At 41.3% G+C, this 17,602-nt stretch overlaps 1 protein-coding gene across 1 annotated transcript in view; it reads left to right on the plus strand.

Annotated features, from left to right (window-relative positions):
- scgn (secretagogin, EF-hand calcium binding protein) overlaps positions 1–16,357 on the plus strand; it is a 54,521-nt gene extending 38,164 nt beyond the window's left edge. Inside the window, exons 9-11 of the mRNA XM_073023973.1 lie at positions 2,346–2,405; positions 10,427–10,495; positions 15,482–16,357. Of these exons, the coding sequence (XP_072880074.1) occupies positions 2,346–2,405; positions 10,427–10,495; positions 15,482–15,610 (258 nt within the window). The 3' untranslated portion in view covers positions 15,611–16,357. The remainder of the gene's footprint in view (positions 1–2,345; positions 2,406–10,426; positions 10,496–15,481) is intronic.
- Positions 16,358–17,602: the final 1,245 nt, after the last annotated feature.

Genomic DNA, 17,602 nt, shown 5'->3' on the forward strand with positions numbered 1-17,602 from the left:
CATGCAAAGGACATTTTTTTAGTCTATGCAAAGGATGTAGTGTAGTGTAGGACACTAGTGTAGGACTGGAGTCATTTATAAGCCATACTGTTGAAAGCCAGCAAGCTTATGCATTAATATTTTATGAACATCTGATAGACTGATGACACTTCACACGTTTACAAGTAATATTCTTAAATTTGAAATTGTCTTATCTTGGCCTCTGGAGCTCAGTCACAAAATCAAGCAAGTGATAGATATCCCAGGTTATATAGAGTACACAGAGTGAGGAATGGGTGATTAATGTACCAGGTTTTCTTAGTTTTAGAAAAGATAGAGGGGGGGAGTTGCACTACTATTTAGGGGCAATATCACAGCTGCACTCCGGGGAGAGATAACGGAGGCCTCAGACTTTGAGTACATTTGGGTTGAACTCAGGAATAGGGGAGATGCAAACACACATACGATTGTACTGCTATGGTGGTAGAGGCACATACATTGGAGGCTTTTAAGAGACGTTTGGATAGGCACATGGATGTAAGGAAGATGGAGGGATATAGACACGGTGTAGGTAGGAGGGATTAGTATTTGGGTGTTTTTGATTTACTTTGAATTGAATTGAATTGACTTAATTACTTACATCCTTCATATACATGAGGAGTAAATATCTTTACGTTACATCTCTGTCTAAGTTTGCAATGTGCAATTTATAGTAATTTATAATAAATAATATGTACAACAGGATAGTTAATATAACGTAGAAATACAGTTGCATCAGCATGAGTTAAGTAGTCTGATGGCCTAGTGGAAGAAGTTGTCCCAGAGGCTGTTGGTCCTGGCTTTTATGCTGCAGTACTGTTTCCCGGATGGTAGCAGCTGGAGCAGTTTGTGGTTGGGGTGACCTGGGTCCCCAATGATCCTTCGGGCCCTTTTTTCACAACTGTCTTTCTAAGTGCCCTGAATAGTAGGAAGTTCACATCTGCAGATGCGCTGGGCTATCTGCACCACTCTCTGCAGAGTCCTGCGGTTGAGGAAAGCACAGTTCCCATACCAGGCAGTAATGAAGCCAGTCAGGATGCTCTGAATTGTGCCCCTATAGAAAGTTCTTAGGATTTGGGGATCCAAACTTATTCAACCGTCTGAGGTGAAAGATTTTCACCACACAGCCAGTATGTACAGACCACGTAAGATCCTTGGTAATGTTTATGCCGAGGAACTTAAAGCTGTTCACCCTCTCAGCCCCAGATCCATTGATTTCAATGGGGCTAGCCTGTCTCCATTCCTCCTATAGTCCACAACCAGCTCCTTTGTTTTTGCAACATTGAGGGAGAGGTTGTTTTCTTGACACCACTGTGTCAGGGTGCTGACTTCTTCTCTGTAGGCTGCCTCATTATTTTTTGAGATTAGGCCAATCGATGTAGTATTGTCAACAAATTTAATCAGCAGATTGCAGCTGTAGGTAGCAACACAGTCATGGGTATACAGAGAGCAAAGCTTTGTAGCTGGTACAGTACAACATTGTGGGCCAAATGGCCTGTTTCTGTGCTGTACTGTTCTGTTCTATGTTCTATGCTCTATGTTCTATTTCTATATAGATCCCATCCATGATTATTAAAAACATTCTTCAGCTCCTATTAGTCTGTCTACATTAATTCAAAATTAATGCCAATTTCATTTATATTGTGTTGGAAAAGCTATTGCAAAATGTGGGTTCTTCAGTGGGTGTCTTTCTCTTTATTGGCTTTTCTCTCTCGTGGGGTCTACTAGTGCCCACTCAAAGAGCATTCAGACATCTTTCACCCAAAAATTTCCCATTATTTCTCTTGATTGATTAATAAAGTCAAGAATATCCTTTGAGCTATTTCTACTCCACCACCAAAGTTTCACTAGTGTGGGAGAAGCAGTGTGATACGTTCATGAACTCTATTCTGTATCTGGGAAAGCCTGGTGCTGGTATTACACCTTTGCCCAGTATACCATCCCATAATGAAAGGGGCAAAGCTCATTAAAATGTTCTTTTAAACTTTCATATTTATACTTTACATGTTTTGTCTCTACATCTTTCCTTTTTATCATTCTACATTATGATCTTCCCAAATAAATTATTCCACATAATTTGATTCAATGCCAGTTCTTCCGTTGTCACAACTTGTCCTGTTGTTACATTGGATAGGATCATTGCACTTAAACATTCTTTTTGCTGAGAGTTGTTCAAAGTGAAACTTGGTAGCTTTACAGCTATTATATATCCACTTAATTTTCAAAAGTATACTTTGTAGTGTTTTGTTTTGACCAATGAAGTTGTGCTATCACTTTTCAAAGGAACAGCTACTGTTTGTCATTAATTTTCTGCCTGTTTTGTGTAGGCTTGTAGTCTGGAGGAAAGAAGAAGAGATTTTGAGAAGATTTTCTCTCATTATGATGTGGTGGGTCTTTTTCTTGATCTTGAAGTATTTCACTCAACAATCTCATTCAGACACTGGGATTGTGAGCAAGCAGTTTACAACGGCAACAAATGTGCTTGTCACACCAAAATGGTAGTCAAGAACAAGTGCACATTTGGTTGAAATGCCACACGACAGAGTTCACTAGCACGTCACTGAATGTCAGGTGTATAGTGACATTTAGGTGCCTTAACTCCATATTCCTTGACAGTGAAAAATCTACTTGTCTCTGTATAGAACGTACTCAGCAAGTGAACCTATGTACATCTCTTGAGTAAATATTTCCAAAGGTTCATTTCCCTCTGGCTCAAGAAATTTAGTATTGGTTTATTATTGTCAATGTGTCAATGAAAAACTTTGTTTTCCATGCCGTCCAGACAGATCATTATATACATAATTAATTGAGATAGTACAAAGGGAAAAACAAGAACAGAATCCTGAATACAGTGTTACAGTCACAGAGTAAGTACTGTGCAGGTAGACAAATAAACTATGAAGGCTATGACAAGGTATGTAGATTAATCATACACGAGAAAGGTTCAATAGTCTTATAAAGGTAGGATAGAGGCTGTTCCTGAGTTAGTTGGTGAGTGTTTTCAAGTTTTTTAAAATCTTCTGCCCAATGGAAGGTGGAGAGGAGGAGAGGAGAATGACCAGAGTGGGTAGGGTCCTTGATTATGTTGGCTGTTTTCCTAATGCAATGGGAAGTGTAGACTGAATCCATGAAGGGGAGGCTAGTTTTCTTCTGATCTCAACCCTGCGTAGTCCAGCCTGTTAAGAATGAATATTCTAATGAGACCATCTATCATAATACTAAACAGAAAGGAAGTATAGACACAGCCTATTTAATCTTTTGCCAGGATAAGGACAATTGTTCAGACTTCAGTGTCACCCTGCCAGTAGCCCACCAGCTCAGTGTGCCACCATGCAATGCTGTAACATGGTTTACATACACTGCATGCTGAGTGTGTACGAGTTTGTGCATCAGTTTGTGCAGACCAGGATGTTGTTAGTTGATCGTGCATACCGTCCAGTAACCAGTCCCGGCTCAACTGCTCACAGCATAGAATCGATTGGCACATTGGGATATTTATGAGCACATCAAATCTGAACAGTGAAGGGATGGCATCCTATTCAGTTCTGATGAAACTCAGAGTTTACACACAACACCTGCAAAGCAACATGTGTGCAAGTTAGGGGTATTATGCATCACATTAATGAAGCCATGAGCTTACTGAAAGAATGATGTGCAAATTTCTTTCTCCAAATGGCGTAATAGTGATCTTCCTTATGGGATAGAATGGCAAATTGTAAGAAATTCCAAAAATCTCCATGTCCAGCACTGCATGCCATCGAAACCTTGACAGTCATTTGGAACTGTAGTCCTCCTACTGCCTTGTAGACAGGTTGTAGTGAGAATGTTGTTGAAGTGCAGAGAAGCTGATAATAGAATATCAAAGCTAGGCTTAATATCACTGAAAACTGACATAAAATTTGTTGTTTTGCATTAGCAGAACAGAGCAAAGACATAAAAGCACCAGTAAATTGCAGAATGAATAAATAGTGGAAAAAGAGCAAATAATAAGATAATGTTCATGGGTTCTGAAATCTAATGGCAGAGGGAAAAAGTAGCTGTTCCTGAACCACTGAATGTGGGTCTTCGGGCTCCTGTACCTTCTCAATAGTAGTGACAAGAAGAGACCATGTCCTGGATGGTGAGGGTCTTTAGCACCTGTGTTGAGAGATTGTGAAGGAGATGCTTTTACCAGTCTGTACTGACTGGGGTCTTCAAGTGAGGAAATCAAAGATCCAATTACACAAGGAGGTACTGATGCAAAGGTCTTGAAACTTGTTGATTAGTTCTGAGGGGATGATAGTATTGAATGCTGACCTGTGGTCAATGGAGAGCATCCTGATGTGTGCATCTTCACTGCCAGATGTTCCAGGGTTGAGTGATGAGCCAATGAAATGGCATCTGCTGTGGACCTGTTGTAATGGTAGTCAAACTGGAGCAGATCTAAGTCGCTTCTCAGGCAGGAGTTGATATACTTCATCACCAACCTCTCAAAGTCTTTCATCACACTGGATATAAGTGTTACTGGACAATAGTCATTAAGACAGGTTACCATGCTTCCTATTTCCCTGTGTCCATGTGACCTATTCTCTCATTCACATATTCATTAATTTTCCTTTGTACCTTTGCCACTTGCCCACACTACGGGATAATTTAGACTAATCAGCTATCCTGGAAGCACATCTACCCCAGAGGAAACTGGAGCGCAAGCAAAAATATATAAAGCGCACACAGACAGCAGCCAAGATCAGGATCAAACTGTACTTCTGAACCACAATGTCAGCAATTAACATTAAGGAAGTGCAGTATCTTCACTGATGAACTCCAGAATGGCAGTTGATGCCATGCTGCATATCAACATTGTGCATGCATTAACAGTCTTGCTAACGTGGTATTGTGGCATAATGTGTTCAGTGGTTGGGAAGATGTTGGAGTCCATTATTAAGGATGAGGTTTCAGGGTATTTGAAGGCACATGATAAAATAGAATGAAGTCAACATGTTTTCCTTAAGGGGAAATCTTGCCTGACAAATCTGTTGGAATTCTTTGAGGAAATAACAAATATGCACAAAGGAGAGTCAGTGGATGTTGTATACTTGGAATTTCAGAAGGTGCTTGTCAAGGTACCCCACATGAGGCTGTTTAATAAGATAAGAGCCCATGGTATTGAATTGAATTTGAATTGAATGAATTGAATTGACTTTATTTCTGACATCCTTCACATACGTGAGTAACAATCTTTACTTTACGTCTCTGTCTAAATGTGCAATCATGGTAATTTATAATAATTTATAATAAATAGAATAGTCAATGTAATATAGAAATACACTCAAATTAGTGTGAGTTCATCAGTCCAATGGCCTGGTGGAAGAAGCTGTCCCGGAGCCTGTTGGTCCTGGCTTTTATGCTGCAGTACTGTTTCCTGGATGGGAGCAGCTGGAATAAATTGTGCTTGAGGTGACTTTGTTCCCCAATGATCCTACAGGCCCTTTTAACACACTTAGAAACATAGAAAACCTACAGCACAATACAGGCCCTTCGGCCCACAACGCTGTGCCGGACATGTCCTTACCTTAGAACTACCTAGGCTTACCCATAGCCCTCTATTTTTTTAAGCTCAATGGATCTATCCTGGAGTCTCTTAACAGACCGTATCGTTTCCGCCTCCACCACCAGCAGCCCATTCCACGCACTCATCACTCTCTGCGTAAAAAACTTACCCCTGACATCTCCTCTGTACCTACATCCAAGTACCTTAAAACTATGCCCTCTCATGCTAGACATTTCAGCCCTGGGAAAAAGCCTCTGACTATCCACACGATCAATGCCTCTCATTATCTTATACACCTCTATCAGGTCACCTCTCATTCTCCGTTGCTCCAAGGAGAAAAGACCAAGTTCACTCAACCTATTCTCATAAGGTATGCTCCCCAATCCAGGCAACATCCTTGTAAATCTCCTCTGCACCCTTTCCATGGCTTCCACGTCCTTTCTGTAGTGAGGCAACCAGAACTGAGCACAGAACTCCAAGTGGGGTCTGACCGGGGTCCTATATAGCTGCAACATTACCTCTCGACTCTTAAACTCAATCCCACGGTGGATGAAGGCCAATGCACTGTATGCCTTCTTAACCACAGAGTCAACCGCTTTGAGTGTCCTGTAGATTCAGACCCTAAGATCCCTCTGATCCTCCACACTGCCAAGACTCTTACCGTTAATGCTGTATTCTGCCATCATATTTGACCTACCAAAATGAACCACTTCACGCTTATCTGGGTTGAACTCCATCTGCTACTTCTCAGTCCAGTTTTGCATCCTATCAATATCAATATCCTGCTGTAACCTCTGACAGCCCTCCATACTATCCACAACACGCCCAACATTTGAGTCATTGGCAAATTTACAAACCCATCCGTCCACTGCCTCATCCAGGTTATTTATAAAACTCGTGAAGTGTAGGGGTCCTAGAACAGATCCCTGAGTCACACCACTGGTCATCGACCTCTATGCAGAATATGACCCATTTACAACCACTCTTTGCCTTCTGTGGGAAGCTAGTTCTGGATCCACAAAGCAATGTCCCCTTGGATCCCATATCTCCTTACTTTCTCAATAAGCCTTGCATGTGGTACCTTATCAAATGCCTTGCTGAAATCCATATACACAACATCTACCGCTCTACCTTCATCAATTGTTTAGTCACATCCTCAAAAAATTCAATCAGGCTTGTAAGGCACGACCTGCCCTTGACAAAGCCATGCTGACTATTCCTAGTCATATTATGCCTCTCCAAATGTTCATAAATCCTGCCTATCAGGATCTACTCCATCAACTTACCAACCACAGAAGTCAGACTCACTGGCCTATAATTTCTTAGGATATCCCTACTCCCTTTCTTGAACAAGGGAACAACATCCACATCCCTCCCATCCTCCAGAACCTCTCCAGTCCTCACTGATGATTCAAAGATCATTGCCAGAGGCCCAGCAATCTCCTCCCTCGATTCCCAAAGTAGCCTGGGGTGCATCCCGTCCGGTTCTGTTGACTTATCCAACATGATGCTTTTCAAAAGCTCCAGCATATCCTCCTCCTTAATATCTACAAGCTCAAGCCTTTCAGTCCGCTGTAAGTCATCCCTACAATCACCAAGATTCTTTTCCATAGTGAATACTGAAGCAAAGTATTCGTTAGGTACCTCTGCTATTTCCTCTGGTTCAATACACACTTTTCCACTGTCACACTGGATTGGTCTTATTCTCTCACGTCTTATCCTCTTGCTCTTCACATACTTGTCAAATGCCTTGGGGTTTTCCTTAATCTTGTCCGCCAAGACCTTCTCATGGCCCCTTCTGGATCTCCTAATTTCAATCTTAAGCTCCTTCCTGCTAGCCTAATAATCTTCTAGATCTCTATCATTACATAGTTTTTGAACCTTTCGTAAGCCCTTCTTTTCTTCTTGACTAGATTTACAACAGCCTTTGTACACCACGGTTCCTGTACAGGGACATCCTTTCCCTGTCACATTGGAACTTACCTATGCAGAACCCCACGCAAATATCCCCTGAACATTTGCCACATTTCTTCTGTATGTTTCCCTGAGAACATTTGGTTCCAATTTATGCTTCCAAGTTCCTACCTGATAGCCTCACATTTCCCCTTAATCCAATTAAATGTTTCCCTAACTTGTCTGTTCCTATCCCTCTCCAATGCTATGATGAAGGAGATAGAATTGTGATCACTATCTCCAAAATGCTTTACCACTGAGAGACCTGACACCTGACCAGGTTTATTTCCCAATACCAGATCCTCTTGTAGACTTATCTGCATATTATGTCAAGAAACCTTCCTGAACACACCTAACGAACTCTACCCCTTCTAAACCCCTCATTCTAGGGAAATGTCAAACAATATTTGGGAAATTTAAATCTCCCACCACAACAATCCCGTTGTTATTACACACTTTTACAGAATCTGTCTCCCTATCTGCTCCTTGAAGTCCCTGTTACTATTGGGTGGTCTATAAAAAACACCCAGTAGAGTTATTGACGCCTTCCTATTCCTAACTTCCACCCACAGTGACTCCGTAGACAACCCCTCCACAACTTCCTCCTTTTCTTCAGCCATGACACAATCCCTGATCAACAGTGCCACTCCCCCACCTTTTTTGCCTCCCTCCCTGTCCTTTCTGAGACATCTAAAGCCTGGCACTTGAAGTAGCCACTCCTGCCCCTGCACCATCCAAGTCTCTGCAATGGCCACAACATCATAGCTCCAAGTGCTGATCCACGCCCTTTGTTCATAATACTCCTCACATTAAAATAGACACATCTCAAACCATCGTCTGAGCGTGTCCCTTCTCTATCACCTGCCTATCCTCCTTTCGCACTATCTCCAAGCTTTCTCTATTTCTCTAAGGGAAACAACCTCCCTTTCCTCCGTCATTTCAGTGCGGTTCCCACCATTTGTCCTTGTAAATGTCCTGAATCATGGGAAGTTCACAATTACAGATGCGCTGGGCTGTCCACACCACTTTCTGCAGGATCCTGCGATTAAGGGAGGTACGGTTCCCACACCAGGCAGTGATGCAGCCAGTCAGGATGCTCTCAATTGTGCCCCTGTAGAAAGTTCTTAGGGTTTGGGGGGCCCTACCAAACTTCCTCAACCGTCTGAGGTGAAAGAGGCACTGTTGTGCCTTTTTCACCACACAGCTGGTGTGTACAGACCATGTGAGGTCCTCAGTGATGTGGATGCCAAAGAACTTAAAGCTGTTTACCCTCTCGACCCCAGATCTATTGATGTCAATAGGGATTAGCCTGTCTCCATTCCTCCTGTAATCCACAACCAGCTCATTTGTTTTTGAGGTATTACAGGAAAGATACTAACATTGATAGGGCTTGTCTGGCTGGCAGAAGGTAAAGTGGGAATAAAAGGGGCCTCTTTTTAATTTGCTGCCGTTGACTAGTTGTGATCTGCAGGGGTCAGTGTTGGGACCACTTCATTTCATGTTATATGTCAATGGTTTTGACGGTGGTATTGATGGCCTTGTGGCTAAGTTTGTGGATGATACTAAGATAAGTGGAGGGGCAGGTAGTGTTGAGGAAGCAGAAGATTACCAGGATCTAGACAGTTTAGCAGAATTGCAAAGAAGTGGCAGATGGAATATAGCGTAAGGAAACGTAGGTTCATGCACTTGGATAGAAGGAATGAAAGTGTAGGATTCCCTGAAGGTTAACTTTCAGGTTGAATCAACAGTGAGGAAGGCAAATGCAATGCTAGCACTCATTTCAAGGGGACTAGAATATGAAAGTAAGGATGAAATGCTAAGGCTTTTAAAGGCATTGGTTAGACGACATGGATTATTGTGAGCAATTTTAGGTTCCCTATCCAAGAAAGGATGTGCTGGCATTGGAGAGATTCCAGAGGAGGTTCATAAGAAAGATCCTGGGATTGACAGGGTTAACCTAAGAGTGTTTGGTGGCTCTGGGCCTGTACTCAATGGAGTTCAGAAGAATATTGGGTATGGGGGGGGGGGGGAGATCTCACAAACTCATTGGATATTTAAAGGCCTAGATAGAGTGGACAAGGAGAGGATGTTTCCTACAGTGGAGGGGCCTAGGATCAAAGGGTGCATCCTCAAAATAGGACGTCCTTTTCGAATAGAGATGAGGAAGAATTTCCTTAGCCAGAATGTGAACCTGTGGATTTCACTGTCACAGACGGCTATGGAAGCCAAGTCATTGAGTATACTTAGAGCAGAGGTTGATAGGTTCTTGATTAGTAAGGGCATTGAAGGTTATGGGAAGAAGAAAAGAGAATGGGGTTGACAGGGATAATAAATCAGCCACGATTGAATGAACACAAATGAACTTAACTTTGACCCTAGCTTTCTCCAGCCATCAGTATTGTCCTGGAACACTGCTACAACTCATCCAAAAGATCACAGGGTAATACCTATTTTGGCCGTTGGTTAGCAGCAAAAGTGCATCTGTTGCCAAGAATGAACTTAAGTCATCAATCCAATCATGGGACTTCGTATAATTGATGGTTCCATCTCATTGTTGAGAGAATACCTGTATAGACTGGTAGATGGAGAACCACATTTCCACAGAATTTTTCTTACAAGGTTAGTTGAACACAGATATACTGTTTGCCCATAAATCTGGCTGCTGTTAAGCAATGATGCAGTGTGACTAATAGCCAGAACTTGAGAATAAGTGTGTGTCGCAATTTTTAACACATGGCCTGACAAACAGTGGGAAGGGACTGTGAGAACAGGGGCACAGCATTCTGTTGGGTAACTGATTCATCCTGTATCGGGAAGGGAGGAGATGCGAGCAAATAAACTGGCATCTGAACTGATTGCTGTAAAAACATCAGTGGCGAGTTATCACCAAATATTTTCTGATTCCAACTGTTATTTCTTTTGCAGAGTAAAACAGGAGCTCTGGAGGGTCCCGAGGTGGATGGGTTTGTTAAAGATATGATGGAATTGGTAAAGGTGAGTTTACACAATGTTTTAATTTAGAAAATGATTATATAGCTACGTACAGTACAGCAATCAGAATTTTAGCTATATTTATGCTTCCACTACCATTGAGATGGTTGCCAAGGTAGAGCGCAGCTGTTAGCGCGACACTATTATAGCTCCAGAGTTCAGAGGTCAATTCAGATGTCGTATGTACGTTTTCCCCATGAATACATAGGTTTCTTCTGGGTGTTCCAGTTTCCTCCCATAGTTGAGATGTCCCGGTTAATAGATAAGTTGGTGATTGTAAATTGCCCCGTGATGAGGCTGGTGTTAGATGGGTGGGTTGCTGGGTGGTGCAGCTCATTGGGCCGGAAGGGCCTGTCCCAAGCTGTATCTCTTGTAAACACTGCCAGGTGAGAGTGTGCCAAGTTTCCTGTCAGGACAGGTCCAGCTAGAGGCATTTGAAGTTATGCATATATGATTTAGGAGCAGGAGGGGACTACTTGTCAAGAATCTGTTTACCTCTGCCTGAAAAACATTCTAGAGTCACAGAGTTTATAGAGTCATTAGGTCATCCATAACCGAATTTGGTGCTTCAGCCCACCACATTCATACCAGCCTGTACCTGCCCATTTGCCTCATTACTTCTAAGTCTTGCCTGTTTAGGTGCCTTTCTAAGCATTTCCTAAGTGTAGTGATTCCACACTTCCTCTGGCAACAAGCTCCAGATATCACTCTCTGATCCCCTCAAATCCCACTTCCTCTCACCTTAAACCATGTTTTTGATACCCCTCCTATGGGAAACAGATTCTGCCCATCTATGCCTCCTATAATGTTAAATATCTCTAACAATTCACTCCTCAGACTCTTTCACTTCAGCCTAACCAATCTCTTCCCCATAATCAAAGTTCTCCGGTCCAGTGAATGCCTGCTGAATCTCCTCTGCACTTTCTCCAGAATAAACAGATCCATACTAGTCTGGCAATCAGAACTGAACACAAGTCTTGTAACTTTTAAATGTTCTGCCCTAACCTATGACTACAGAAAGCTATTTCAAATGAAACACATACAAATTGCAGGAAAAAAATCAACAAGTCAGGCAGCATCTATGCAAGGGAATGAACTGTTGATGTTTTGGGTTGGATCTCAGCCTGAAAAATAGATCTTGTCTGACTTGCTGAGTTCTTCTAGCATCTTGTGTGTGTTGCTCAAGATTCTCAGCAGCCTGCAGATCATCATTTAGAAAATGAAATGGATGTATTGGAGACGATGCACAAAAATTGGTGAACTAGATGGGTAGCTTCTCATTAAGAAGAGGTTGCAGGCTAACCAAGAGAACCTTAAATTAACAAAATAGCTTGAGGTGAAAGTAGAAAGGGCATCCTGTGGTGGAGTCCAAATGTGAATTGTACAGTACATTAAATCATCTCGAACTAATTCAAAAGAGAATCAAGAGAAAAGTTCCTACCCAAATTGTGATGAATGTGGAGTTTGATACTAGTTGAGACAAGTAAAAAATGATGCATTTGGGGAAGAGCAGCTTGCAAAACATGTACAGTAGATGTGCTATTAGATCTTGATGAAGAGAACTGGGTAGATGCTTATGGTGCTTGCCAAAACTGGTTGATGGCCATTTCTGTATACGTCCAATGTAAACTTCAAATTTGGCATTCATTTTGTATTCTGACTGCTTCATTTAACCACCCAGATACCGTAAACAACATAATGCCCATGTCCATTATTAAGATTGTTATTGTGAATGATAAAGTGACACAACAAAATCTCAGCTTGCACTGGTATATGGTACAATCTGCAATCAAAGTTTTTCACTGTACGCACGACAATAAGGTGCCAATGCCAGGTAGAGGAATTCCAATATACTGCTGAGTTTACAGACAAGTGACAAAGCAACAAAGTCCATGAGTACTGAAATTCTCTCCCTAAGCTTCTCTATCTTGCTTCCTCTCTTTACAATATTTATTTAAATCCTCATTTTTATTATCACCAGATGGAGCATCAATGCTAAATTTGTTTTCTGGTATTGAAATTGCAACATAAAAGCAAGTTGTTGACAGCTGGTGCATTATATCTAATATTACCGAAGAGGATTGGCCGCCAACTCCCTTTAGGACAATGACCAATAAGTCAGAAAACTACAGCACAGAAACAGGCCCTTTGGCTCATTTAGCCAATGCTAAGTTTAAATGGCTTACTCCCATCGGCCTACACTGGGATCATAGATCTTCCATACCCCTACCATTCATGTACCTATCCAAACTTCTCTTAAACGTTGAAATCAAGGTCGTATGTACCACTTGCACTGGCAGCTCATTCCACACTTCTGAGTGAAGAGTTTTCCTCTCATGTTCCCCTTTAAATTTTCACCTTTCATTCTTAACCCATGCCCTCTGGTTGTAGTCCCACACAACCTCACTGGAAAAAGCCTGCTTGCATTTACCTTATTTGTACCCTGATAATTTTGTATACCTCCATCAAACCTCCCCTCAAACTTCTACATTCCAAGGAATAAAGTCCTAACATATTCAATCATTCCTTATAACTCAGGTTATTCAGTTCCAGCAGCAGCCTTGTAAATTTTCTCTGCACTCTTTCAACCTTATTTATATCATTCTTGTAGGCAGGTGTATCCAGAGATACCGGCCATGTGACAGATGCACTGCCACCTGGCTGGTCGGAGGACACACCACATGCCAATCAACATTTGGTCCCTCCCAACTAATCAATGCACACCTAAATTATTGGTCACCTTAATTGGATTATCTCGCCCAGCCCCATTCTATAAAAGGTGAGACATGTGCCTGGCTTGGTCTGTCTTACAGACCACCTCATTGGAGGTAAGTGCATTGATTTATGTTTGGGAAGGTTTATTGTTTGTCCTGGTAAGGGAGCCGCAGCTATCCAAGGTCAAGGGGGATAGTTGTTGTAGTGCTTTTCCCTTGTTCTTTGTATGTGTAACTGTACCCTGTCCCCACACCTCTTTCTGTGTATTGTACAGCTTTCCCCACATGTGTTAACCCTAAGCATTTTTTTGTTAGAATATTGTAGTTGCTTGTGTTGACCCGACTTCCCCTTGTAAATAAATTCCTTATTATTAAAACTGTGTGTGTCCAGGCCTCTACTGTTGAGACTCAAAGAACCAGTTATTTTCCATCACAACAGCAGGTGACCAAAACTGCACACAATACTCCAAATTCGGCCTCATCCAAATTTCATACAATTTCAACTTAACATCCCATCTCCTATACTTGGTACTTTGATTTATGAAGGCCAAGGAGCCAAAAGCTTTCGTTAAGACTCCACCTACCCATGACACCACTTTCAATGAATTAAGGACCTGTGTGTCCAGATCCCTTTGTTTTACTGCACTCCTCTGTGCCCTATCTTTTACTGTGTAAGACTTACCCTGGTACTCCTCAGTGCCCTACCGTTCACTGTGTAAGATCTACCCTGGTACTCCTCAGTGCCCTACCGTTCACTGTGTAAGATCTACCCTGGTACTCCTCAGTGCCCTACCGTTCACTGTGTAAGATCTACCCTGGTACTCCTCAGTGCCCTACCGTTCACTGTGTAAGATCTACCCTGGTACTCCTCAGTGCCCTACCGTTCACTGTGTAAGATCTACCCTGGTACTCCTCAGTGCCCTACCGTTCACTGTGTAAGATCTACCCTGGCTGGTCCTACTGAAGTGCAACACCTCAAACTTCTCTACATCTGCCATTTTTCAGCCCATTTTTCAAGCTGGTCCAGATCCTGCTGCAAGCCATGATAGTCTTCCTCGCTGTCCACTAACTCCCAGTCTTTGCAAATTTGCTGACTTTGTGAACTACGTCGTCAGATCATTGATATAGATGGCAAACAACAAGGGACCCAGCACCGATCCCTGCAGCACTCCACTAGTCACACAGTCCTCCAGTCAACCATTTTCTACCACAAAGCCAATGTCTAATTCAACTTTCTACGTCATCTTGAATGCTGAGCAAGTGAACCTTCTTGTCCAACCTCCCATGTGTGACCTTGTCAGATATCTTGCTAAAGTCCATGTAGGCAATATCCACTGCTTTGCCTTCATCAACTTTCTTGGCAACTTCAAGTTATACAATCAACAGATCTGCTATGACTGCTATGGATGGTATCTGGCTATCTATTGATCAGGACTTGGGTAAACAATTCCCCTCAAGTCTGCTTGGGCAGGTTCAACAATGCTTGTAAACGCAGTTGATGCAATGAACCAGATTCAGCAGATGATGAACTCTCATGTGAATTGCTAGTATTAATAGGCTTCCTGTCTCAGCTAACCATGGGAATAGGTACCTCCCCATGGTCTGATTGCCAGGGCAGTGTCTTGTCAGCTGCATCTTTAAATGAGAGTGTGTCTTTACAAGTACAGAGCATTCCTCATGTAGCTCTCCTCCAAACATGTCCAGACGGAGAATTCTCTTTGTGAAATCACGCTATTATCAACAATGCTGCTGGCAAGCAAACATAAAATTGTATCACTTGAAATAGTGCTTCAGAAAAACATGACAACCAGCAACAAAATAAACACTTGGAAGTTCTGTAGAAATGGCCTTCAAACTATTCACTAAACCTAGCTATGAATGCATACTGACGGTAGGCAGTGTGTGGTGTGTGTGTGGTGTGTTGTAATTGCTTGCTTTTTTTTTTAAGGTGTTATTGTGAAATTTCTCTATTGTTTTAACAGTATGAACATCATCCATACCTCCACAATTACCACAGTCTCTTTTGGGAGAAACCCTTTGCAAGCTGAGGCTATTATGTGTCAAAAGGGTAGATGTACTTACAAACTAATGGTGCCCTCTGCAAACAAGAACTGATTGACTGAGAATTTGTCACTCTATTCTGCTGCTTTATGACCAACCATTTACACTAATGCACTCCATAATGGCCTGTGAAAAGTGGTCCTGTTGTATCTGGATGAGTGCAAATATATGACAGCAAGTAATATCTTGTTTTTTTTTCTCTCATTTTCTTCAGTCTAATATCACTGGAGTTGATCTTGACAAGTTCCGTGAAATTCTGTTACACCACTGCGATGTAAACCAGGATGGAAAAATCCAGAAGTCTGAGCTTGCCCTATGCCTTGGACTGAAAATTAACCAATAAATCAACCATGCAATGAGTTATTCAACACTGCTATCACACATTAATCTTCTCTCTCATACATTTAATAATACACTTGCATTTGTAAACATAATAAGGCTCTGTTGATCACCAGAGTGGTCTTTGTTTGGAAAGGAAGTGAATCTAATATATCCATTCAATCAAACACTAGAATTGAAAAAATAAAATGCTTTTGAATTTGCATGCCAAGGTACAGTGTTTTCATTATTACTGACATTAATATAATGCACCGTCCATACACAGCACATGAAATGCATAGCAGCATCAACACTTGCCTGATGTGAGTAACAATTCCTGGTGTTCTGCTTCAAAAGAAAAACAGAGAACTAGGTGGAATTATTACAAGTATTTTAAGAAAAAGATATCAGATGCAACTATTGGCAGCATTATCCCACTGTGCCTTTCAGGACATAATCCTGTTGCTACAAAAGCAATATGCATCCAGTAATAAATATTTAAGACTCATTTGATGAGCTACCAATAAAGCCTGTATTTGTAGTCAGTTGGCACACTTCTGTTATCTGTTTAATTCCCACTTACTGAGCATCACAAAATAATTAATTTCAGATATAATATTTGCTTTTTTCCAAGTATTAAATGACTATTCTGTGCTTTGCATGTTACACTGCTGTATCTGTTTTGAACGCCAGCCACAGCTATAGGCTGTGAAGTTTGTAGCCCTGGGTATTGGGTAAGTTGTGGTTGTCAGATTAAACTGATATGAAATAATATTTTGGTTGATTCTTGTCATCCTCCTTTGTTCTGAGAGACAATTTTTGTTCATTTGTTTTGTGTCTGACTCTTGGAATCAAGCGGAGTTTATTTTCATATGCATAAGTACGGTGAAATACAAGTACAAAGAAAAAATATATCATATCATACATTAGAGCAGTGGGCCATTGTGTTTGAATCAGGTCTCCAATTTGGATGCTTTCCCTTTCTTTCCCATATCATAATAAATAAAACTAAACTTTATCTTCCTGTTGAGTTAACTAATCACAGTCTGGTTATCACTGAATTCCTGATGTATTCACCATAGTTAATTGTCTGTAACAATGCATTTTTCATTGAGATTTTACTCTGATGCCACCAAATTCCCTGAGTACACTCCACAAATATTTGATTCATTAGTACAATATTCAACCCCATGATGGTGAATGCACATTGCTGGAAGTTATATTAGCTGTTTCCATTGCTGTTGACTCTTTGAATGAGGTCTCTGAGATCCCTGTTTTTGTTTTCTATAGTTCTGCAAAAATTTTATCCAAAACACTTTGGAAATTATTATTAAATCTGCTTCACTGACTTACTTTGAACACTGTGCATTCCTTTGTTTATATTATCTTTCAAAGGATCTGATCTATAATTCTACAACATATATAAAATAGTTTTCACTGTAGAATTAGCACAGAACTTCGTTAGGAGCCTGCATACAAAGATATTTTCATTGTTTTAAAAGATTTAGGAAATCCCAAAATAAAATTACCTCACTGCTTCCAGGTAGCAAACTTTAACATAAACTTGGTTGCTCAACAAACAAGAACTATCACACATATCTGTGAACATGAGCAAGTCTGCAGATGCTGGAAATCCAAAGCAACACACACAAAATGCAGGGACTCAGCAGGTTAGGCAGTATCCTTGGAAACAAAGAAGCAGTTGATGTTTCGGTCTGAGACCCTTCTTCAGGACTGAGAAGGAAGGGGGAAGATGTCAGAATAAAAAAAGTGGGGGAAGATGAAGGAAGCCAGCTAGAATGTGATGGGTGAGGCTAGCTGGGCAGGAAAGGGCTGGTGAAGAAGGCATCTGATAGGAGAAAGGAAAACAGGAGGGGAACCAGTGGAGGTGATGGGAAGGTAAGAAGAGTTAATTCGAAAGCTGTGGAGAAACTGGCTTGAATTCTGCAGTTTAAAATAAAACAGTTAATGGGTAAAATAAATGAGGATTTTCAGTCCATTACATGATGAATTAAAA

Source organism: Hemitrygon akajei, chromosome 20 (assembly GCF_048418815.1).
Source record: "Hemitrygon akajei chromosome 20, sHemAka1.3, whole genome shotgun sequence".
Classification (NCBI taxonomy): Eukaryota; Metazoa; Chordata; class Chondrichthyes; order Myliobatiformes; family Dasyatidae; genus Hemitrygon; species Hemitrygon akajei.